The 24,770-nt window shown below is 49.4% G+C and overlaps 1 protein-coding gene across 1 annotated transcript in view; it reads right to left on the bottom strand.

Moving 5' to 3' along the window:
* LOC137290672 (low-density lipoprotein receptor-related protein 4-like) overlaps positions 1-23,102 on the bottom strand; it is a 54,552-nt gene extending 31,450 nt beyond the window's left edge. Inside the window, exon 1 of the mRNA XM_067821752.1 lies at positions 22,889-23,102. Within this exon, the coding sequence (XP_067677853.1) occupies positions 22,889-22,955 (67 nt within the window). The 5' untranslated portion in view covers positions 22,956-23,102. The remainder of the gene's footprint in view (positions 1-22,888) is intronic.
* Between the last annotated feature and the right edge of the window lie 1,668 nt (positions 23,103-24,770).

Below are 24,770 nucleotides of genomic sequence, written 5' to 3'. Positions count from 1 at the left end.
AGCATACACCTACGGATGTAAACATTCTACAGTAGTGTAGGCACACATCGTTCCCCGTCACAGAGAAACCTGCCCTCCGAGCATACACCTACGGATGTAAACATTCTACAGTAGTGTAGGCACACATCGTTCCCCGTCACAGAGAAACCTGCCATTCGAACACCTGCCTACGGATGTAAACATTCTACAGTAGTGTAGGCACACATCGTTCCCCGTCACAGAGAAACCTGCCCTTCGAACACCTGCAAACAGATGTAAACATTCTACAGTAGTGTAGGCACACATCGTTCCCCGTCACAGAGAAACCTGCCCTCCGAGCATATGCCTACGGATGTAAACATTCTACAGTAGTGTAGGCACACATCGTTCCCCGTCACAGAGAAACCTGCCCTCCGAGCATATACCTACGGATGTAAACATTCTACAGTAGTGTAGGCACACATCGTTCCCCGTCACAGAGAAACCTGCCCTCCGAGCATATGCCTACGGATGCAAACATTCTACAGTAGTGTAGGCACACATCGCTCCCCGTCACAGAGAAACCTGCCCTCCGAGCATATGGCTACGGATGTAAACATTCTACAGTAGTGTAGGACACATCGTTCCCCGTCACAGAAAAACCTGCCCTCAGAGCATATGCCTACGGATGCAAACATTCTACAGTAGTGTAGGCACACATCGTTCCCCGTCACAGAGAAACCTGCCCTCCGAGCATATGCCTACGGATGCAAACATTCTACAGTAGTGTAGGCACACATCGTTCCCCGTCACAGAGAAACCTGCCCTTCGAACACCTGCCTACGGATGTAAACATTCTACAGTAGTGTAGGCACACATCGTTCCCCGTCACAGAGAAACCTGCCCTAAGAGCATACACCTACGGATGTAAACATTCTACAGTAGTGTAGGCACACATCGTTCCCCGTCACAGAGAAACCTGCCCTTCGAACACCTGCCTACGGATGTAAACATTCTACAGTAGTGTAGGCACACATCGTTCCCCGTCACAGAGAAACCTGACCTCCGAGCATATGCCTACGGATGCAAACATTCTACAGTAGTGTAGGCACACATCGTTCCCCGTCACAGAGAAAACTGCCCTCCGAGCATACACCTACGGATGTAAACATTCTACAGTAGTGTAGGCACACATCGTTCCCCGTCACAGAGAAACCTGCCCTCCGAGCATACACCTACGGATGTAAACATTACACAGTAGTGTAGGCACACATCGTTCCCCGTCACAGAGAAACCTGCCCTTCGAACACCTGCCTACGGATGTAAACATTCTACAGTAGTGTAGGCACACATCGTTCCCCGTCACAGAGAAACCTGCCCTCCGAGCATACACCTACGGATGTAAACATTCTACAGTAGTGTAGGCACACATCGTTCCCCGTCACAGAGAAACCTGCCCTCCGAGCATACACCTACGGATGTAAACATTCTACAGTAGTGTAGGCACACATCGTTCCCCGTCACAGAGAAACCTGCCCTCCGAACATACACCTACGGATGTAAACATTCTACATTAGTGTAGGCACACATCGTTCCCCGTCACAGAGAAACCTGCCCTCCGAGCATATGGCTACGGATGCAAACATTCTACAGTAGTGTAGGCACACATCGCTCCCCGTCACAGAGAAACCTGCCCTCCGAGCATATGGCTACGGATGTAAACATTCTACAGTAGTGTAGGCACACATCGTTCCCCGTCACAGAGAAACCTGCCCTCCGAGCATATGCCTACGGATGCAAACATTCTACAGTAGTGTAGGCACACATCGTTCCCCGTCACAGAGAAACCTGCCCTCCGAGCACATGCCTACGGATGCAAACATTCTACAGTAGTGTAGGCACACATCGTTCCTCGTCACAGAGAAACCTGCCCTCCGAGCATATGCCTACGGATGCAAACATTCTACAGTAGTGTAGGCACACATCGTTCCCCGTCACAGAGAAACCTGCCCTCCGAGCATATGCCTACGGATGCAAACATTCTACAGTAGTGTAGGCACACATCGTTCCCCGTCACAGAGAAACCTGCCCTCCGAGCATATGCCTACGGATGCAAACATTCTACAGTAGTGTAGGCACACATCGTTCCCCGTCACAGAGAAACCTGCCCTCCGAGCATATGGCTACGGATGCAAACATTCTACAGTAGTGTAGGCACACATCGTTCCCCGTCACAGAGAAACCTGCCTTCCGAGCATACACCTACGGATGTAAACATTCCACAGTAGTGTAGGCACACATCGTTCCCCGTCACAGAGAAACCTGCCCTCCGAGCATACACCTACGGATGTAAACATTCTACAGTAGTGTAGGCACACATCGTTCCCCGTCACAGAGAAACCTCCAATCCGAGCATACACCTACGGATGTAAACATTCTACAGTAGTGTAGGCACACATCGTTCCCCGGCACACATCGTTCCCCGTCACAGAGAAACCTGCCCTCCGAGCATACACCTACGGATGTAAACATTCTACAGTAGTGTAGGCACACATCGTTCCCCGTCACAGAGAAACCTGCCCTCCGAGCATACACCTACGGATGTAAACATTCTACAGTAGTGTAGGCACACATCGTTCCCCGTCACAGAGAAACCTGCCATTCGAACACCTGCCTACGGATGTAAACATTCTACAGTAGTGTAGGCACACATCGTTCCCCGTCACAGAGAAACCTGCCCTTCGAACACCTGCAAACAGATGTAAACATTCTACAGTAGTGTAGGCACACATCGTTCCCCGTCACAGAGAAACCTGCCCTCCGAGCAAATGCCTACGGATGTAAACATTCTACAGTAGTGTAGGCACACATCGTTCCCCGTCACAGAGAAACCTGCCCTCCGAGCATATACCTACGGATGTAAACATTCTACAGTAGTGTAGGCACACATCGTTCCCCGTCACAGAGAAACCTGCCCTCCGAGCACATGCCTACGGATGCAAACATTCTACAGTAGTGTAGGCACACATCGCTCCCCGTCACAGAGAAACCTGCCCTCCGAGCATATGGCTACGGATGTAAACATTCTACAGTAGTGTAGGCACACATCGTTCCCCGTCACAGAAAAACCTGCCCTCAGAGCATATGCCTACGGATGCAAACATTCTACAGTAGTGTAGGCACACATCGTTCCCCGTCACAGAGAAACCTGCCCTCCGAGCATATGGCTACGGATGCAAACATTCTACAGTAGTGTAGGCACACATCGTTCCCCGTCACAGAGAAACCTGCCCTCCGAGCATATGCCTACGGATGCAAACATTCTACAACAGTGTAGGCACACATCGTTCCCCGTCACAGAGAAACCTGCCCTCCGAGCATACACCTACGGATGTAAACATTCTACAGTAGTGTAGGCACACATCGTTCCCCGTCACAGAGAAACCTGCCCTTCGAACACCTGCCTACGGATGTAAACATTCTACAGTAGTGTAGGCACACATCGTTCCCCGTCACAGAGAAACCTGCCCTCCGAGCATACACCTACGGATGTAAACATTCTACAGTAGTGTAGGCACACATCGTTCCCCGTCACAGAGAAACCTGCCCTCCGAGCATATGGCTACGGATGCAAACATTCTACAGTAGTGTAGGCACACATCGTTCCCCGTCACAGAGAAACCTGCCCTCCGAGCACATGCCTACGGATGCAAACATTCTACAGTAGTGTAGGCACACATCGTTCCCCGTCACAGAGAAACCTGCCCTCCGAGCATATACCTACGGATGTAAACATTCTACAGTAGTGTAGGCACACATCGTTCCCCGTCACAGAGAAACCTGCCCTCCGAGCACATGCCTACGGATGCAAACATTCTACAGTAGTGTAGGCACACATCGCTCCCCGTCACAGAGAAACCTGCCCTCCGAGCATATGGCTACGGATGTAAACATTCTACAGTAGTGTAGGCACACATCGTTCCCCGTCACAGAAAACCTGCCCTCAGAGCATATGCCTACGGATGCAAACATTCTACAGTAGTGTAGGCACACATCGTTCCCCGTCACAGAGAAACCTGCCCTCCGAGCATATGGCTACGGATGCAAACATTCTACAGTAGTGTAGGCACACATCGTTCCCCGTCACAGAGAAACCTGCCCTCCGAGCATATGCCTACGGATGCAAACATTCTACAGTAGTGTATGCACACATCGTTCCCCGTAACAGAGAAACCTACCCTTCGAACACCTGCCTACGGATGTAAACATTCTACAGTAGTGTAGGCACACATCGTTCCCCGTCACAGAGAAACCTGCCCTCCGAGCATACACCTACGGATGTAAACATTCTACAGTAGTGTAGGCACACATCGTTCCCCGTCACAGAGAAACCTGCCCTTCGAACACCTGCCTACGGATGTAAACATTCTACAGTAGTGTAGGCACACATCGTTCCCCGTCACAGAGAAACCTGCCCTCCGAGCATACACCTACGGATGTAAACATTCTACAGTAGTGTAGGCACACATCGTTCCCCGTCACAGAGAAACCTGCCATTCGAACACCTGCCTACGGATGTAAACATTCTACAGTAGTGTAGGCACACATCGTTCCCCGTCACAGAGAAACCTGCCCTTCGAACACCTGCAAACAGATGTAAACATTCTACAGTAGTGTAGGCACACATCGTTCCCCGTCACAGAGAAACCTGCCCTCCGAGCAAATGCCTACGGATGTAAACATTCTACAGTAGTGTAGGCACACATCGTTCCCCGTCACAGAGAAACCTGCCCTCCGAGCATATACCTACGGATGCAAACATTCTACAGTAGTGTAGGCACACATCGTTCCCCGTCACAGAGAAACCTGCCCTCCGAGCACATGCCTACGGATGCAAACATTCTACAGTAGTGTAGGCACACATCGCTCCCCGTCACAGAGAAACCTGCCCTCCGAGCATATGGCTACGGATGTAAACATTCTACAGTAGTGTAGGCACACATCGTTCCCCGTCACAGAAAAACCTGCCCTCAGAGCATATGCCTACGGATGCAAACATTCTACAGTAGTGTAGGCATACATCGTTCCCCGTCACAGAGAAACCTGCCCTCCGAGCATATGCCTACGGATGCAAACATTCTACAGTAGTGTAGGCACACATCGTTCCCCGTCACAGAGAAACCTGCCCTCCGAGCATATGCCTACGGATGCAAACATTCTACAGTAGTGTATGCACACATCGTTCCCCGTAACAGAGAAACCTACCCTTCGAACACCTGCCTACGGATGTAAACATTCTACAGTAGTGTAGGCACACATCGTTCCCCGTCACAGAGAAACCTGCCCTCCGAGCATACACCTACGGATGTAAACATTCTACAGTAGTGTAGGCACACATCGTTCCCCGTCACAGAGAAACCTGCCCTTCGAACACCTGCTTACGGATGTAAACATTCTACAGTAGTGTAGGCACACATCGTTCCCCGTCACAGAGAAACCTGCCCTTCGAACACCTGCCTACGGATGTAAACATTCTACAGTAGTGTAGGCACACATCGTTCCCCGTCACAGAGAAACCTGCCCTCCGAGCATACACCTACGGATGTAAACATTCTACAGTAGTGTAGGCACACATCGTTCCCCGTCACAGAGAAACCTGCCCTCCGAGCATACACCTACGGATGTAAACATTCTACAGTAGTGTAGGCACACATCGTTCCCCGTCACAGAGAAACCTGCCCTCCGAACATACACCTACGGATGTAAACATTTTACATTAGTGTAGGCACACATCGTTCCCCGTCACAGAGAAACCTGCCCTCCGAGCATATGGCTACGGATGCAAACATTCTACAGTAGTGTAGGCACACATCGCTCCCCGTCACAGAGAAACCTGCCCTCCGAGCATACACCTACGGATGTAAACATTCTACAGTAGTGTAGGCACACATCGTTCCCCGTCACAGAGAAACCTGCCCTCCGAGCATATGCCTACGGATGCAAACATTCTACAGTAGTGTAGGCACACATCGTTCCCCGTCACAGAGAAACCTGCCCTCCGAGCATATGCCTACGGATGCAAACATTCTACAGTAGTGTAGGCACACATCGTTCCTCGTCACAGAGAAACCTGCCCTCCGAGCATATGCCTACGGATGCAAACATTCTACAGTAGTGTAGGCACACATCGTTCCCCGTCACAGAGAAACCTGCCCTCCGAGCATATGCCTACGGATGGAAACATTCTACAGTAGTGTAGGCACACATCGTTCCCCGTAACAGAGAAACCTGCCCTCCGAGCATATACCTACGGATGTAAACATTCTACAGTAGTGTAGGCACACATCGTTCCCCGTCACAGAGAAACCTGCCCTCCGAGCACATGCCTACGGATGTAAACATTCTACAGTAGTGTAGGCACACATCGTTCCCCGTCACAGAGAAACCTGCCATTCGAACACCTGCCTACGGATGTAAACATTCTACAGTAGTGTAGGCACACATCGTTCCCCGTCACAGAGAAACCTGCCCTCCGAGCATATACCTACGGATGTAAACATTCTACAGTAGTGTAGGCACACATCGTTCCCCGTCACAGAGAAACCTGCCCTCCGAGCACATGCCTACGGATGTAAACATTCTACAGTAGTGTAGGCACACATCGCTCCCCGTCACAGAGAAACCTGCCCTCCGAGCATATGGCTACGGATGTAAACATTCTACAGTAGTGTAGGCACACATCGTTCCCCGTCACAGAAAAACCTGCCCTCAGAGCATATGCCTACGGATGCAAACATTCTACAGTAGTGTAGGCACACATCGTTCCCCGTCACAGAGAAACCTGCCCTCCGAGCATATGGCTACGGATGCAAACATTCTACAGTAGTGTAGGCACACATCGTTCCCCGTCACAGAGAAACCTGCCCTCCGAGCATATGCCTACGGATGCAAACATTCTACAGTAGTGTATGCACACATCGTTCCCCGTAACAGAGAAACCTACCCTTCGAACACCTGCCTACGGATGTAAACATTCTACAGTAGTGTAGGCACACATCGTTCCCCGTCACAGAGAAACCTGCCCTCCGAGCATACACCTACGGATGTAAACATTCTACAGTAGTGTAGGCACACATCGTTCCCCGTCACAGAGAAACCTGCCCTTCGAACACCTGCCTACGGATGTAAACATTCTACAGTAGTGTAGGCACACATCGTTCCCCGTCACAGAGAAACCTGCCCTCCGAGCATATGCCTACGGATGCAAACATTCTACAGTAGTGTAGGCACACATCGTTCCCCGTCACAGAGAAACCTGCCCTCCGAGCATACACCTACGGATGTAAACATTCTACAGTAGTGTAGGCACACATCGTTCCCCGTCACAGAGAAACCTGCCCTCCGAGCATACACCTACGGATGTAAACATTCCACAGTAGTGTAGGCACACATCGTTCCCCGTCACAGAGAAACCTGCCCTTCGAACACCTGCCTACGGATGTAAACATTCTACAGTAGTGTAGGCACACATCGTTCCCCGTCACAGAGAAACCTGCCCTCCGAGCATACACCTACGGATGTAAACATTCTACAGTAGTGTAGGCACACATCGTTCCCCGTCACAGAGAAACCTGCCCTCCGAGCATACACCTACGGATGTAAACATTCTACAGTAGTGTAGGCACACATCGTTCCCCGTCACAGAGAAACCTGCCCTCCGAACATACACCTACGGATGTAAACATTCTACATTAGTGTAGGCACACATCGTTCCCCGTCACAGAGAAACCTGCCCTCCGAGCATATGGCTACGGATGCAAACATTCTACAGTAGTGTAGGCACACATCGCTCCCCGTCACAGAGAAACCTGCCCTCCGAGCATATGCCTACGGATGTAAACATTCTACAGTAGTGTAGGCACACATCGTTCCCCGTCACAGAAAAACCTGCCCTCCGAGCATATGCCTACGGATGCAAACATTCTACATTAGTGTAGGCACACATCGTTCCCCGTCACAGAGAAACCTGCCCTCCGAGCACATGCCTACGGATGCAAACATTCTACAGTAGTGTAGGCACACATCGTTCCCCGTCACAGAGAAACCTGCCCTCCGAGCATATGCCTACGGATGCAAACATTCTACAGTAGTGTAGGCACACATCGTTCCCCGTCACAGAGAAACCTGCCCTCCGAGCATATGCCTACGGATGCAAACATTCTACAGTAGTGTAGGCACACATCGTTCCCCGTCACAGAGAAACCTGCCCTCCGAGCATATGCCTACGGATGCAAACATTCTACAGTAGTGTAGGCACACATCGTTCCCCGTCACAGAGAAACCTGCCCTCCGAGCATACACCTACGGATGTAAACATTCTACAGTAGTGTAGGCACACATCGTTCCCCGTCACAGAGAAACCTGCCCTCCGAGCATACACCTACGGATGTAAACATTCTACAGTAGTGTAGGCACACATCGTTCCCCGTCACAGAGAAACCTGCCCTTCGAACACCTGCCTACGGATGTAAACATTCTACAGTAGTGTAGGCACACATCGTTCCCCGTCACAGAGAAACCTGACCTCCGAGCATATGCCTACGGATGCAAACATTCTACAGTAGTGTAGGCACACATCGTTCCCCGTCACAGAGAAACCTGCCCTCCGAGCATACACCTACGGATGTAAACATTCTACAGTAGTGTAGGCACACATCGTTCCCCGTCACAGAGAAACCTGCCCTCCGAGCATACACCTACGGATGTAAACATTCCACAGTAGTGTAGGCACACATCGTTCCCCGTCACAGAGAAACCTGCCCTTCGAACACCTGCCTACGGATGTAAACATTCTACAGTAGTGTAGGCACACATCGTTCCCCGTCACAGAGAAACCTGCCCTCCGAGCATACACCTACGGATGTAAACATTCTACAGTAGTGTAGGCACACATCGTTCCCCGTCACAGAGAAACCTGCCCTCCGAGCATACACCTACGGATGTAAACATTCTACAGTAGTGTAGGCACACATCGTTCCCCGTCACAGAGAAACCTGCCCTCCGAACATACACCTACGGATGTAAACATTCTACATTAGTGTAGGCACACATCGTTCCCCGTCACAGAGAAACCTGCCCTCCGAGCATATGGCTACGGATGCAAACATTCTACAGTAGTGTAGGCACACATCGCTCCCCGTCACAGAGAAACCTGCCCTCCGAGCATATGCCTACGGATGTAAACATTCCACAGTAGTGTAGGCACACATCGTTCCCCGTCACAGAAAAACCTGCCCTCAGAGCATATGCCTACGGATGCAAACATTCTACAGTAGTGTAGGCACACATCGCTCCCCGTCACAGAGAAACCTGCCCTCCGAGCATATGGCTACGGATGTAAACATTCTACAGTAGTGTAGGCACACATCGTTCCCCGTCACAGAGAAACCTGCCCTCAGAGCATATGCCTACGGATGCAAACATTCTACAGTAGTGTAGGCACACATCGTTCCCCGTCACAGAGAAACCTGCCCTCCGAGCATATGGCTACGGATGCAAACATTCTACAGTAGTGTAGGCACACATCGTTCCCCGTCACAGAGAAACCTGCCCTCCGAGCATATGGCTACGGATGTAAACATTCTACAGTAGTGTAGGCACACATCGTTCCCCGTCACAGAGAAACCTGCCTTCCGAGCATATGCCTACGGATGTAAACATTCCACAGTAGTGTAGGCACACATCGTTCCCCGTCACAGAGAAACCTGCCCTCCGAGCATACACCTACGGATGTAAACATTCTACAGTAGTGTAGGCACACATCGTTCCCCGTCACAGAGAAACCTGCCCTCCGAGCATACACCTACGGATGTAAACATTCTACAGTAGTGTAGGCACACATCGTTCCCCGTCACAGAGAAACCTGCCCTCCGAGCATACACCTACGGATGTAAACATTCTACAGTAGTGTAGGCACACATCGTTCCCCGTCACAGAGAAACCTGCCCTCCGAGCATACACCTACGGATGTAAACATTCTACAGTAGTGTAGGCACACATCGTTCCCCGTCACAGAGAAACCTGCCATTCGAACACCTGCCTACGGATGTAAACATTCTACAGTAGTGTAGGCACACATCGTTCCCCGTCACAGAGAAACCTGCCCTCCGAGCATACACCTACGGATGTAAACATTCTACAGTAGTGTAGGCACACATCGTTCCCCGTCACAGAGAAACCTGCCCTTCGAACACCTGCAAACAGATGTAAACATTCTACAGTAGTGTAGGCACACATCGTTCCCCGTCACAGAGAAACCTGCCCTCCGAGCATATGCCTACGGATGTAAACATTCTACAGTAGTGTAGGCACACATCGTTCCCCGTCACAGAGAAACCTGCCCTCAGAGCATATACCTACGGATGCAAACATTCTACAGTAGTGTAGGCACACATCGTTCCCCGTCACAGAGAAACCTGCCCTCCGAGCAGATGCCTACGGATGCAAACATTCTACAGTAGTGTAGGCACACATCGCTCCCCGTCACAGAGAAACCTGCCCTCCGAGCATATGGCTACGGATGTAAACATTCTACAGTAGTGTAGGCACACATCGTTCCCCGTCACAGAGAAACCTGCCCTTCGAACACCTGCCTACGGATGTAAACATTCTACAGTAGTGTAGGCACACATCGTTCCCCGTCACAGAGAAACCTGACCTCCGAGCATATGCCTACGGATGCAAACATTCTACAGTAGTGTAGGCACACATCGCTCCCCGTCACAGAGAAACCTGCCCTCCGAGCATACACCTACGGATGTAAACATTCTACAGTAGTGTAGGCACACATCGTTACCCGTCACAGAAAAACCTGCCCTCCGAGCATATGCCTACGGATGCAAACATTCTACAGTAGTGTAGGCACACATCGTTCCCCGTCACAGAGAAACCTGCCCTCCGAGCACATGCCTACGGATGCAAACATTCTACAGTAGTGTAGGCACACATCTTTCCTCGTCACAGAGAAACCTGCCCTCCGAGCATATGCCTACAGATGCAAACATTCTACAGTAGTGTAGGCACACATCGTTCCCCGTCACAGAGAAACCTGCCCTCCGAGCATATGCCTACGGATGCAAACATTCTACAGTAGTGTAGGCACACATCGTTCCCCGTCACAGAGAAACCTGCCCTCCGAGCATATGCCTACGGATGCAAACATTCTACAGTAGTGTATGCACACATCGTTCCCCGTAACAGAGAAACCTGCCCTCCGAGCATATGGCTACGGATGCAAACATTCTACAGTAGTGTAGGCACACATCGTTCCCCGTCACAGAGAAACCTGCCCTCCGAGCATATGCCTACGGATGCAAACATTCTACAGTAGTGTAGGCACACATCATTCCCCGTAACAGAGAAACCTGCCCTTCGAACACCTGCCTACGGATGTAAACATTCTACAGTAGTGTAGGCACACATCGTTCCCCGTCACAGAGAAACCTGCCCTCCGAGCATACACCTACGGATGTAAACATTCTACAGTAGTGTAGGCACACATCGTTCCCCGTCACAGAGAAACCTGCCCTTCGAACACCTGCCTACGGATGTAAACATTCTACAGTAGTGTAGGCACACATCGTTCCCCGTCACAGAGAAACCTGACCTCCGAGCATATGCCTACGGATGCAAACATTCTACAGTAGTGTAGGCACACATCGTTCCCCGTCACAGAGAAACCTGCCCTCCGAGCATACACCTACGGATGTAAACATTCCACAGTAGTGTAGGCACACATCGTTCCCCGTCACAGAGAAACCTGCCCTCCGAGCATACACCTACGGATGTAAACATTCTACAGTAGTGTAGGCACACATCGTTCCCCGTCACAGAGAAACCTGCCCTCCGAGCATACACCTACGGATGTAAACATTCTACAGTAGTGTAGGCACACATCGTTCCCCGTCACAGAGAAACCTGCCCTCCGAGCATACACCTACGGATGTAAACATTCTACAGTAGTGTAGGCACACATCGTTCCCCGTCACAGAGAAACCTGCCCTCCGAGCATACACCTACGGATGTAAACATTCTACAGTAGTGTAGGCACACATCGTTCCCCGTCACAGAGAAACCTGCCCTTCGAACACCTGCAAACAGATGTAAACATTCTACAGTAGTGTAGGCACACATCGTTCCCCGTCACAGAGAAACCTGCCCTCCGAGCATATGCCTACGGATGTAAACATTCTACAGTAGTGTAGGCACACATCGTTCCCCGTCACAGAGAAACCTGCCCTCAGAGCATATACCTACGGATGCAAACATTCTACAGTAGTGTAGGCACACATCGTTCCCCGTCACAGAGAAACCTGCCCTCCGAGCAGATGCCTACGGATGCAAACATTCTACAGTAGTGTAGGCACACATCGCTCCCCGTCACAGAGAAACCTGCCCTCCGAGCATATGGCTACGGATGTAAACATTCTACAGTAGTGTAGGCACACATCGTTCCCCGTCACAGAGAAACCTGCCCTTCGAACACCTGCCTACGGATGTAAACATTCTACAGTAGTGTAGGCACACATCGTTCCCCGTCACAGAGAAACCTGACCTCCGAGCATATGCCTACGGATGCAAACATTCTACAGTAGTGTAGGCACACATCGCTCCCCGTCACAGAGAAACCTGCCCTCCGAGCATACACCTACGGATGTAAACATTCTACAGTAGTGTAGGCACACATCGTTACCCGTCACAGAAAAACCTGCCCTCCGAGCATATGCCTACGGATGCAAACATTCTACAGTAGTGTAGGCACACATCGTTCCCCGTCACAGAGAAACCTGCCCTCCGAGCACATGCCTACGGATGCAAACATTCTACAGTAGTGTAGGCACACATCTTTCCTCGTCACAGAGAAACCTGCCCTCCGAGCATATGCCTACGGATGCAAACATTCTACAGTAGTGTAGGCACACATCGTTCCCCGTCACAGAGAAACCTGCCCTCCGAGCATATGCCTACGGATGCAAACATTCTACAGTAGTGTAGGCACACATCGTTCCCCGTCACAGAGAAACCTGCCCTCCGAGCATATGCCTACGGATGCAAACATTCTACAGTAGTGTATGCACACATCGTTCCCCGTAACAGAGAAACCTGCCCTCCGAGCATATGGCTACGGATGCAAACATTCTACAGTAGTGTAGGCACACATCGTTCCCCGTCACAGAGAAACCTGCCCTCCGAGCATATGCCTACGGATGCAAACATTCTACAGTAGTGTAGGCACACATCATTCCCCGTAACAGAGAAACCTGCCCTTCGAACACCTGCCTACGGATGTAAACATTCTACAGTAGTGTAGGCACACATCGTTCCCCGTCACAGAGAAACCTGCCCTCCGAGCATACACCTACGGATGTAAACATTCTACAGTAGTGTAGGCACACATCGTTCCCCGTCACAGAGAAACCTGCCCTTCGAACACCTGCCTACGGATGTAAACATTCTACAGTAGTGTAGGCACACATCGTTCCCCGTCACAGAGAAACCTGACCTCCGAGCATATGCCTACGGATGCAAACATTCTACAGTAGTGTAGGCACACATCGTTCCCCGTCACAGAGAAACCTGCCCTCCGAGCATACACCTACGGATGTAAACATTCCACAGTAGTGTAGGCACACATCGTTCCCCGTCACAGAGAAACCTGCCCTCCGAGCATACACCTACGGATGTAAACATTCTACAGTAGTGTAGGCACACATCGTTCCCCGTCACAGAGAAACCTGCCCTCCGAGCATACACCTACGGATGTAAACATTCTACAGTAGTGTAGGCACACATCGTTCCCCGTCACAGAGAAACCTGCCCTCCGAGCATACACCTACGGATGTAAACATTCTACAGTAGTGTAGGCACACATCGTTCCCCGTCACAGAGAAACCTGCCCTCCGAGCATACACCTACGGATGTAAACATTCTACAGTAGTGTAGGCACACATCGTTCCCCGTCACAGAGAAACCTGCCATTCGAACACCTGCCTACGGATGTAAACATTCTACAGTAGTGTAGGCACACATCGTTCCCCGTCACAGAGAAACCTGCCCTTCGAACACCTGCAAACAGATGTAAACATTCTACAGTAGTGTAGGCACACATCGTTCCCCGTCACAGAGAAACCTGCCCTCCGAGCATATGCCTACGGATGTAAACATTCTACAGTAGTGTAGGCACACATCGTTCCCCGTCACAGAGAAACCTGCCCTCCGAGCATATACCTACGGATGTAAACATTCTACAGTAGTGTAGGCACACATCGTTCCCCGTCACAGAGAAACCTGCCCTCCGAGCATATGCCTACGGATGCAAACATTCTACAGTAGTGTAGGCACACATCGCTCCCCGTCACAGAGAAACCTGCCCTCCGAGCATATGGCTACGGATGTAAACATTCTACAGTAGTGTAGGCACACATCGTTCCCCGTCACAGAAAAACCTGCCCTCAGAGCATATGCCTACGGATGCAAACATTCTACAGTAGTGTAGGCACACATCGTTCCCCGTCACAGAGAAACCTGCCCTCCGAGCATATGGCTACGGATGCAAACATTCTACAGTAGTGTAGGCACACATCGTTCCCCGTCACAGAGAAACCTGCCCTCCGAGCATATGCCTACGGATGTAAACATTCTACAGTAGTGTAAGCACACATCGTTCCCCGTAACAGAGAAACCTGCCCTTCGAACACCTGCCTACGGATGTAAACATTCTACAGTAGTGTAGGCACACATCGTTCCCCGTCACAGAGAAACCTGCCCTCCGAGCATACACCTACGGATGTAAACATTCTACAGTAGTGTAGGCACACATCGTTCCCCGTCACAGAGAAACCTGCCCTTCGAACACCTGCCTACGGATGTAAACATTCTACAGTAGTGTAGGCACACATCGTTCCCCGTCACAGAGAAACCTGACCTCCGAGCATATGCCTACGGATGCAAACATTCTACAGTAGTGTAGGCACACATCGTTCCCCGTCACAGAGAAACCTGCCCTCCGAGCATACACCTACGGATGTAAACATTCTACAGTAGTGTAGGCACACATCGTTCCCCGTCACAGAGAAACCTGCCCTCCGAGCATACACCTACGGATGTAAACATTCCACAGTAGTGTAGGCACACATCGTTCCCCGTCACAGAGAAACCTGCCCTTCGAACACCTGCCTACGGATGTAAACATTCTACAGTAGTGTAGGCACACATCGTTCCCCGTCACAGAGAAACCTGCCCTCCGAGCATACACCTACGGATGTAAACATTCTACAGTAGTGTAGGCACACATCGTTCCCCGTCACAGAGAAACCTGCCCTCCGAGCATACACCTACGGATGTAAACATTCTACAGTAGTGTAGGCACACATCGTTCCCCGTCACAGAGAAACCTGCCCTCCGAACATACACCTACGGATGTAAACATTCTACATTAGTGTAGGCACACATCGTTCCCCGTCACAGAGAAACCTGCCCTCCGAGCATATGGCTACGGATGCAAACATTCTACAGTAGTGTAGGCACACATCGCTCCCCGTCACAGAGAAACCTGCCCTCCGAGCATATGCCTACGGATGTAAACATTCCACAGTAGTGTAGGCACACATCGTTCCCCGTCACAGAAAAACCTGCCCTCAGAGCATATGCCTACGGATGCAAACATTCTACAGTAGTGTAGGCACACATCGCTCCCCGTCACAGAGAAACCTGCCCTCCGAGCATACACCTACGGATGTAAACATTCTACAGTAGTGTAGGCACACATCGTTCCCCGTCACAGAGAAACCTGCCCTCAGAGCATATGCCTACGGATGCAAACATTCTACAGTAGTGTAGGCACACATCGTTCCCCGTCACAGAGAAACCTGCCCTCCGAGCATATGGCTACGGATGCAAACATTCTACAGTAGTGTAGGCACACATCGTTCCCCGTCACAGAGAAACCTGCCCTCCGAGCATATGCCTACGGATGCAAACATTCTACAGTAGTGTATGCACACATCGTTCCCCGTCACAGAGAAACCTGCCCTCCGAGCATATGGCTACGGATGCAAACATTCTACAGTAGTGTAGGCACACATCGTTCCCCGTCACAGAGAAACCTGCCCTCCGAGCATATGCCTACGGATGCAAACATTCTACAGTAGTGTAGGCACACATCATTCCCCGTAACAGAGAAACCTGCCCTTCGAACACCTGCCTACGGATGTAAACATTCTACAGTAGTGTAGGCACACATCGTTCCCCGTCACAGAGAAACCTGCCCTCCGAGCATACACCTACGGATGTAAACATTCTACAGTAGTGTAGGCACACATCGTTCCCCGTCACAGAGAAACCTGCCCTTCGAACACCTGCCTACGGATGTAAACATTCTACAGTAGTGTAGGCACACATTGTTCCCCGTCACAGAGAAACCTGACCTCCGAGCATATGCCTACGGATGCAAACATTCTACAGTAGTGTAGGCACACATCGTTCCCCGTCACAGAGAAACCTGCCCTCCGAGCATACACCTACGGATGTAAACATTCTACAGTAGTGTAGGCACACATCGTTCCCCGTCACAGAGAAACCTGCCCTCCGAGCATACACCTACGGATGTAAACATTCCACAGTAGTGTAGGCACACATCGTTCCCCGTCACAGAGAAACCTGCCCTTCGAACACCTGCCTACGGATGTAAACATTCTACAGTAGTGTAGGCACACATCGTTCCCCGTCACAGAGAAACCTGCCCTCCGAGCATACACCTACGGATGTAAACATTCTACAGTAGTGTAGGCACACATCGTTCCCCGTCACAGAGAAACCTGCCCTCCGAGCATACACCTACGGATGTAAACATTCTACAGTAGTGTAGGCACACATCGTTCCCCGTCACAGAGAAACCTGCCCTCCGAACATACACCTACGGATGTAAACATTCTACAGTAGTGTAGGCACACATCATTCCCCGTAACAGAGAAACCTGCCCTTCGAACACCTGCCTACGGATGTAAACATTCTACAGTAGTGTAGGCACACATCGTTCCCCGTCACAGAGAAACCTGCCCTCCGAGCATACACCTACGGATGTAAACATTCTACAGTAGTGTAGGCACACATCGTTCCCCGTCACAGAGAAACCTGCCCTTCGAACACCTGCCTACGGATGTAAACATTCTACAGTAGTGTAGGCACACATCGTTCCCCGTCACAGAGAAACCTGACCTCCGAGCATATGCCTACGGATGCAAACATTCTACAGTAGTGTAGGCACACATCGTTCCCCGTCACAGAGAAACCTGCCCTCCGAGCATACACCTACGGATGTAAACATTCTACAGTAGTGTAGGCACACATCGTTCCCCGTCACAGAGAAACCTGCCCTCCGAGCATACACCTACGGATGTAAACATTCCACAGTAGTGTAGGCACACATCGTTCCCCGTCACAGAGAAACCTGCCCTTCGAACACCTGCCTACGGATGTAAACATTCTACAGTAGTGTAGGCACACATCGTTCCCCGTCACAGAGAAACCTGCCCTCCGAGCATACACCTACGGATGTAAACATTCTACAGTAGTGTAGGCACACATCGTTCCCCGTCACAGAGAAACCTGCCCTCCGAGCATACACCTACGGATGTAAACATTCTACAGTAGTGTAGGCACACATCGTTCCCCGTCATAGAGAAACCTGCCCTCCGAACATACACCTACGGATGTAAACATTCTACATTAGTGTAGGCACACATCGTTCCCCGTCACAGAGAAACCTGCCCTCCGAGCATATGGCTACGGATGCAAACATTCTACAGTAGTGTAGGCACACATCGCTCCCCGTCACAGAGAAACCTGCCCTCCGAGCATATGCCTACGGATGTAAACATTCTACAGTAGTGTAGGCACACATCGTTCCCCGTCACAGAAAAACCTGCCCTCAGAGCATATGCCTACGGATGCAAACATTCTACAGTAGTGTAGGCACACATCGTTCCCCGTCACAGAGAAACCTGCCCTCCGAGCACATGCCTACGGATGCAAACATTCTACAGTAGTGTAGGCACACATCGTTCCTCGTCACAGAGAAACCTGCCCTCCGAGCATATGCCTACGGATGTAAACATTCTACAGTAGTGTAGGCACACATCGTTCCCCGTCACAGAGAAACCTGCCCTCCGAGCATATGCCTACGGATGCAAACATTCTACAGTAGTGTAGGCACACATCGTTCCCCGTCACAGAGAAACCTGCCCTCCGAGCATACACCTACGGATGCAAACATTCTACAGTAGTGTAGGCACACATCGTTCCCCGTCATAGAGAAACCTGCCCTCCGAGCATATGGCTACGGATGTAAACATTCTACAGTAGTGTAGGCACACATCGTTCCCCGTCACAGAGAAACCTGCCTTCCGAGCATATACCTACGGATGCAAACATTCTACAGTAGTGTAGGCACACATCGTTCCCCGTCACAGAGAAACCTGCCCTCCGAGCATATACCTACGGATACAAACATTCTACAGTAGTGTAGGCACACATCGCTCCCCGTCACAGAGAAACCTGCCCTCAGAGCATATGCCTACGGATGCAAACATTCTACAGTAGTGTAGGCACACATCGTTCCCCGTCACAGAGAAACCTGCCCTGCGAGCATATGCCTACGGATGTAAACATTCTACAGTAGTGTAGGCACACATCGTTCCCCGTCACAGAGAAACCTGCCCTCCGAGCATATACCTACGGATGCAAACATTCTACAGTAGTGTAGGCACACATCGTTCCCCGTCACAGAGAAACCTGCCCTCCGAGCATATGGCTACGGATGCAAACATTCTACAGTAGTGTAGGCACACATCGTTCCCCGTCACAGAGAATCCTGCCCTCCGAGCATACACCTATGGATGTAAACATTCTACAGTAGTGTAGGCACACATCGTTCCCCGTCACAGAGAAACCTGCCCTCCGAGCATATGCCTACGGATGCAAACATTCTACAGTAGTGTAGGCACACATCGTTCCCCGTCACAGAGAAACCTGCCCTCCGAGCATATGCCTACGGATGCAAACATTCTACAGTAGTGTAGGCACACATCGTTCCCCGTCACAGAGAAACCTGCCCTCCGAGCATATGCCTACGGATGCAAACATTCTACAGTAGTGTAGGCACACATCGTTCCCCGTCACAGAGAAACCTGCCCTTCGAACACCTGCCTACGGATGTAAACATTCTACAGTAGTGTAGGCACACATCGTTCCCCGTCACAGAGAAACCTGCCCTCCGAGCATATGCCTACGGATGCAAACATTCTACAGTAGTGTAGGCACACATCGTTCCCCGTCACAGAGAAACCTGCCCTCCGAGCATATGCCTACGGATACAAACATTCTACAGTAGTGTAGGCACACATCGTTCCCCGTCACAGAGAAACCTGCCCTCCGAGCATATGCCTACGGATGCAAACATTCTACAGTAGTGTAGGCACAAATCGTTCCCCGTCACAGAGAAACCTGCCCTCCGAGCATATGCCTACGGATGCAAACATTCTACAGTAGTGTAGGCACACATCGTTCCCCGTCACAGAGAATCCTGCCCTCCGAGCATATACCTACGGATGCAAACATTCTACAGTAGTGTAGGCACACATCGTTCCCCGTCACAGAGAAACCTGCCCTCCGAGCATATGCCTACGGATGCAAACATTCTACAGTAGTGTAGGCACACATCGTTCCCCGTCACAGAGAAACCTGCCCTCAGAGCATATGGCTACGGATGTAAACATTCTACAGTAGTGTAGGCACACATCGTTCCCCGTCACAGAGAAACCTGCCCTCCGAGCATATGCCTACGGATGCAAACATTCTACAGTAGTGTAGGCACACATCGTTCCCCGTCACAGAGAAACCTGCCCTCCGAGCATATGCCTACGGATACAAACATTCTACAGTAGTGTAGGCACACATCGTTCCCCGTCACAGAGAAACCTGCCCTCCGAGCATATGCCTACGGATGCAAACATTCTACAGTAGTGTAGGCACACATCGTTCCCCGTCACAGAGAATCCTGCCCTCCGAGCATATACCTACGGATGCAAACATTCTACAGTAGTGTAGGCACACATCGTTCCCCGTCACAGAGAAACCTGCCCTCCGAGCATATGCCTACGGATGCAAACATTCTACAGTAGTGTAGGCACACATCGTTCCCCGTCACAGAGAAACCTGCCCTCCGAGCATATACCTACGGATGCAAACATTCTACAGTAGTGTAGGCACACATCGTTCCCCGTCACAGAGAATCCTGCCCTCCGAGCATATGCCTACGGATGCAAACATTCTACAGTAGTGTAGGCACACATCGTTCCCCGTCACAGAGAAACCTGCCCTCCGAGCATATGCCTACGGATGCAAACATTCTACAGTAGTGTAGGCACACATCGTTCCCCGTCACAGAGAAACCTGCCCTTCGAACACCTGCCTACGGATGCAAACATTCTACAGTAGTGTAGGCACACATCGTTCCCCGTCACAGAGAAACCTGCCCTTCGAACACCTGCCTACGGATGTAAACATTCTACAGTAGTGTAGGCACACATCGTTCCCCGTCACAGAGAATCCTGCCCTTCGAGCATCTGCCTACGGATGTAAACATTCTACAGTAGTTTAGGCACACATCGTTCCCCGTCACAGAGAAACCTGCCCTTCGAACACCTGCCTACGGATGTAAACATTCTACAGTAGTGTAGGCACACATCGTTCCCCGTCACAGAGAAACCTGCCCTTCAAACACCTGCCTACAATCAGTTCTCAATTCTGTTGCTCAATTCGTTATTCTCATAAACTACCTTGGTGGTACAAGATCATACATTGTAAACATATGTACGAATATAAATTCAAATTCAAGCAGCAGAAAACACCATAGTAACAAATGTTTTCTGATAAGCGGCGATAGATGTAGAATATATACTACCGACAAGAAATAAGGGAACTAATGAAATAATAGCGAATTTGAAACTGCTTTAAATATCCACTATATCAATTTTAGGCGTCAAGTTCAATATCTGGTGTGTCCACCATAACACATTCACGGGACCTTGATGGCATGCTGTTAATCACTTTCCGGATGGTTGCCCGTGGTATTGCCCGCCATTCCTCTTGGAGAGCTGCACCAAGCTGGGCCAGGTTGGCGGGTCCTGGGTCCCTGGCGTACACCCGTCGACCAAGAACGTCCCAGAGATGTTCAATTGGGGACAAGTCTGGGGACTTAGAGGGCTAGTCCAATGTCTGGATACCTTCTTGTCGGAGATAAGCGGAGACAATTCGGGCCCGATGTGTCTGGCATTATCATCTTGGAATACAAAATTTCGGCAGATAACTCTAGCCAATGGAGCCACAACAGGACGCAATATTTGGTCAATGTATCGCTGACCAGTCATGGCTCCGTTAATGATGACCGAATCTGATCGTCTGTCATGTGTAATCCCACCCCACACCATGACACTAACACCTTCATATCGATCATGGTCAAGAATTGCTGCTCTGGCATATCGCTCCCCGCGCCGACGCCAACAACGTTTTCTGCCATCTGTGAATCGTAGGCAAAACCTTGACTCATCAGAGAACATGGTGTAACGCCAGTGGCGCATAGCCCGTCCCTGATGCTGCCTAGCCCATGCCAATCTTTGGCGCTTATGGTGAGCTGAAAGGGTGACACCCTTTAAAGGCCGTCTTGCTTTCAGACGAGCTTGATAGAGTCGGTTTTTAACGGTTGAGGTTGAAATGCGTCTTCCAGTGAGTGTGCGGAATTCTCTATTGATGGCAGTGGCCGATTTAAACCTATCGCGTAGAGCAATTAACGTAATGAGACAATCCTATCGTGGTGTCGTTGATTTTGGTCTACCACGCCCAGGTCTCGTTGCAACCCCACCCGTTTGACGGTACTTATCCCACAGGCGTGAAATTACACTTTTTGATTTACCCATCTGCCGGGCAACTTCACATAATGATGTCCCCACCTCTATCATCCCCACAATTCTCCATTTTGTTGCTTCACCGAGATACTGCCTCGGAGGCATTTCTGTCAGTAAGTGTCAATCTCTATTGCATTAGTGATTGCGACTTCTCCAGTACATTTACAGGAGTTAACTTCTGTATGCACGTGTAGCACGTGCTGGGCATACATTATGCGAAATTCCATTGTCATTGGATGTTGCGTTTGGGAAATACGCCACGATAACGGACCCTGTCACAGTCAAAGTCATCTACATTCAATTTCTTGGTTCCCTTATTTTCTGTCGGTAGTATATTTTGATTGATTTACTATGCTTCGACATGTTTTTACAGATAAGATTTTCGTGAACTTTGTTCAGTGTACTTGTATCTAATGCTTTGCAGTGAAAAATATCATGATATTCATCAGCGATGCTTTTAGAAGTGCACAGTTGGTACGTTCTTTCGCCCCTTGGAATATCATACCAGAGGCCAGTCTCAACAGGCATGTTCTAAATCTAATGGTAAAGAAGTACTTTTTGGAAGGAGGAGATATACATCAAAATTAGGAAATGGCTTCAGGCTGATAGTAATATCTCTTTTGACGAAATACAATGCCATTGTACTGCTTCTGGATAAAATGTCCTTTAAGAATATGTTCAACATTTGAGACCAGCCACTGGGCTGTACTAACTGAGGGATTTTTAAAAAAAATATACGAGAGTCCGGTGTTGTCTAATATGTACTGCATAGAAAAGGCTTGGGAACACCCTAAATTGTGATGGCCACATATATACTGAAATGCGGTGAGGTCATTTGATGATGTGATGGAGGTGTTAAAATTAGCTCGTGTAGAGAATAAAAAAGGTGTTATATAAAAGACTGTACTCACCAGCTTGTGCAATGGCTACAGACAGCGAGAACATAAACGCAATATGTAAGTTCGACCAAGACGACATTGTGACTATGTTATCGTTAAATCATATTGCAAATGAATGCAAAACTGTATTTTTGTCTAACATCAGGCGGTGTTCATGCAGATAGTAAACGAGGATGACCTCTCGTACATATGCTGTACCACGGTGATAGCTCACCACCGGATGTCAGCACTCTCAATCAGTGTCACACTTCATAGCCTAGCGAAGCACTTATGTATATACAAGTGTTGATAACTGGAAAACGTAAAGCTCAAGCCATTATGTATAAATAACTGTCAATAGTTGGGAAACGTGAATCTCGGACCATTAAGTATACACAACTGCCGATAGTTGGGAAACATGAAGCTCGGACCATTAAGTATACACAACTGCCGGTAGTCGGGAAACATGAAGCTCGGACCATTAAGTATACAAAACTGTCGATAGTTGGGAAACGTGAATCTCGGCCCATTAAGTATACAAAACTGCCGATAGTTGGGAAACGTGAATCTCGGCCCATTAAGTATACAAAACTGTCAATAGTTGGGAAACGTGAATCTCGGCCCATTAAGTATACAAAACTGTCGATAGTTGGGAAACGTGAATCTCGGCCCATTAAGTATACAAAACTGTCAATAGTTGGGAAACGTGAATCTCGGACCATTAAGTATACAAAACTGTCGATAGTTGGGAAACGTGAATCTCGGCCCATTAAGTATACAAAACTGTCAATAGTTGGGAAACGTGAATCTCGGCCCATTAAGTATACAAAACTGTCGATAGTTGGGAAACGTGAATCTCGGACCATTAAGTATACAAAACTGCCGATAGTTGGGAAACATGAAGCTCGGACCATTAAGTATACACAACTGCCGGTAGTTGGGAAACATGAAGCTCGGACCATTAAGTATACAAAACTGTCGATAGTTGGGAAACGTGAATCTCGGCCCATTAAGTATACAAAACTGTCGATAGTTGGGAAACGTGAATCTCGGCCCATTAAGTATACACAACTGTCGATAGTTGGGAAACGTGAATCTCGGCCCATTAAGTATACAAAACTGTCGATAGTTGGGAAACGTGAATCTCGGCCCATTAAGTATACAAAACTGCCGGTAGTTGGGAAACATGAAGCTCGGACCATTAAGTATACAAAACTGTCGATAGTTGGGAAACGTGAATCTCGGCCCATTAAGTATACAAAACTGTCGATAGTTGGGAAACGTGAATCTCGGCCCATTAAGTATACAAAACTGTCGATAGTTGGGAAACGTGAATCTCGGCCCATTAAGTATACACAACTGTCGATAGTTGGGAAACGTGAATCTCGGCCCATTAAGTATACAAAACTGTCGATAGTTGGGAAACATGAATCTCGGCCCATTAAGTATACAAAACTGTCGATAGTTGGGAAACGTGAATCTCGGCCCATTAAGTATACAAAACTGCCGGTAGTTGGGAAACATGAAGCTCGGACCATTAAGTATACAAAACTGTCGATAGTTGGGAAACGTGAATCTCGGCCCATTAAGTATACAAAACTGTCGATAGTTGGGAAACGTGAATCTCGGACCATTAAGTATACAAAACTGTCGATAGTTGGGAAACGTGAATCTCGGCCCATTAAGTATACAAAACTGTCGATAGTTGGGAAACGTGAATCTCGGACCATTAAGTATACAAAACTGCCGATAGTTGGGAAACGTGAATCTCGGCCCATTAAGTATACAAAACTGTCAATAGTTGGGAAACGTGAATCTCGGACCATTAAGTATACAAAACTGTCGATAGTTGGGAAACGTGAATCTCGAACCATTAAGTATACAAAACTGTCAATAGTTGGGAAACGTGAATCTC

Source organism: Haliotis asinina, chromosome 7, assembly GCF_037392515.1.
Source record: "Haliotis asinina isolate JCU_RB_2024 chromosome 7, JCU_Hal_asi_v2, whole genome shotgun sequence".
Lineage (NCBI taxonomy): Eukaryota > Metazoa > Mollusca > Gastropoda > Lepetellida > Haliotidae > Haliotis > Haliotis asinina.
This window is presented reverse-complemented; position numbering and strand designations above follow the sequence as displayed.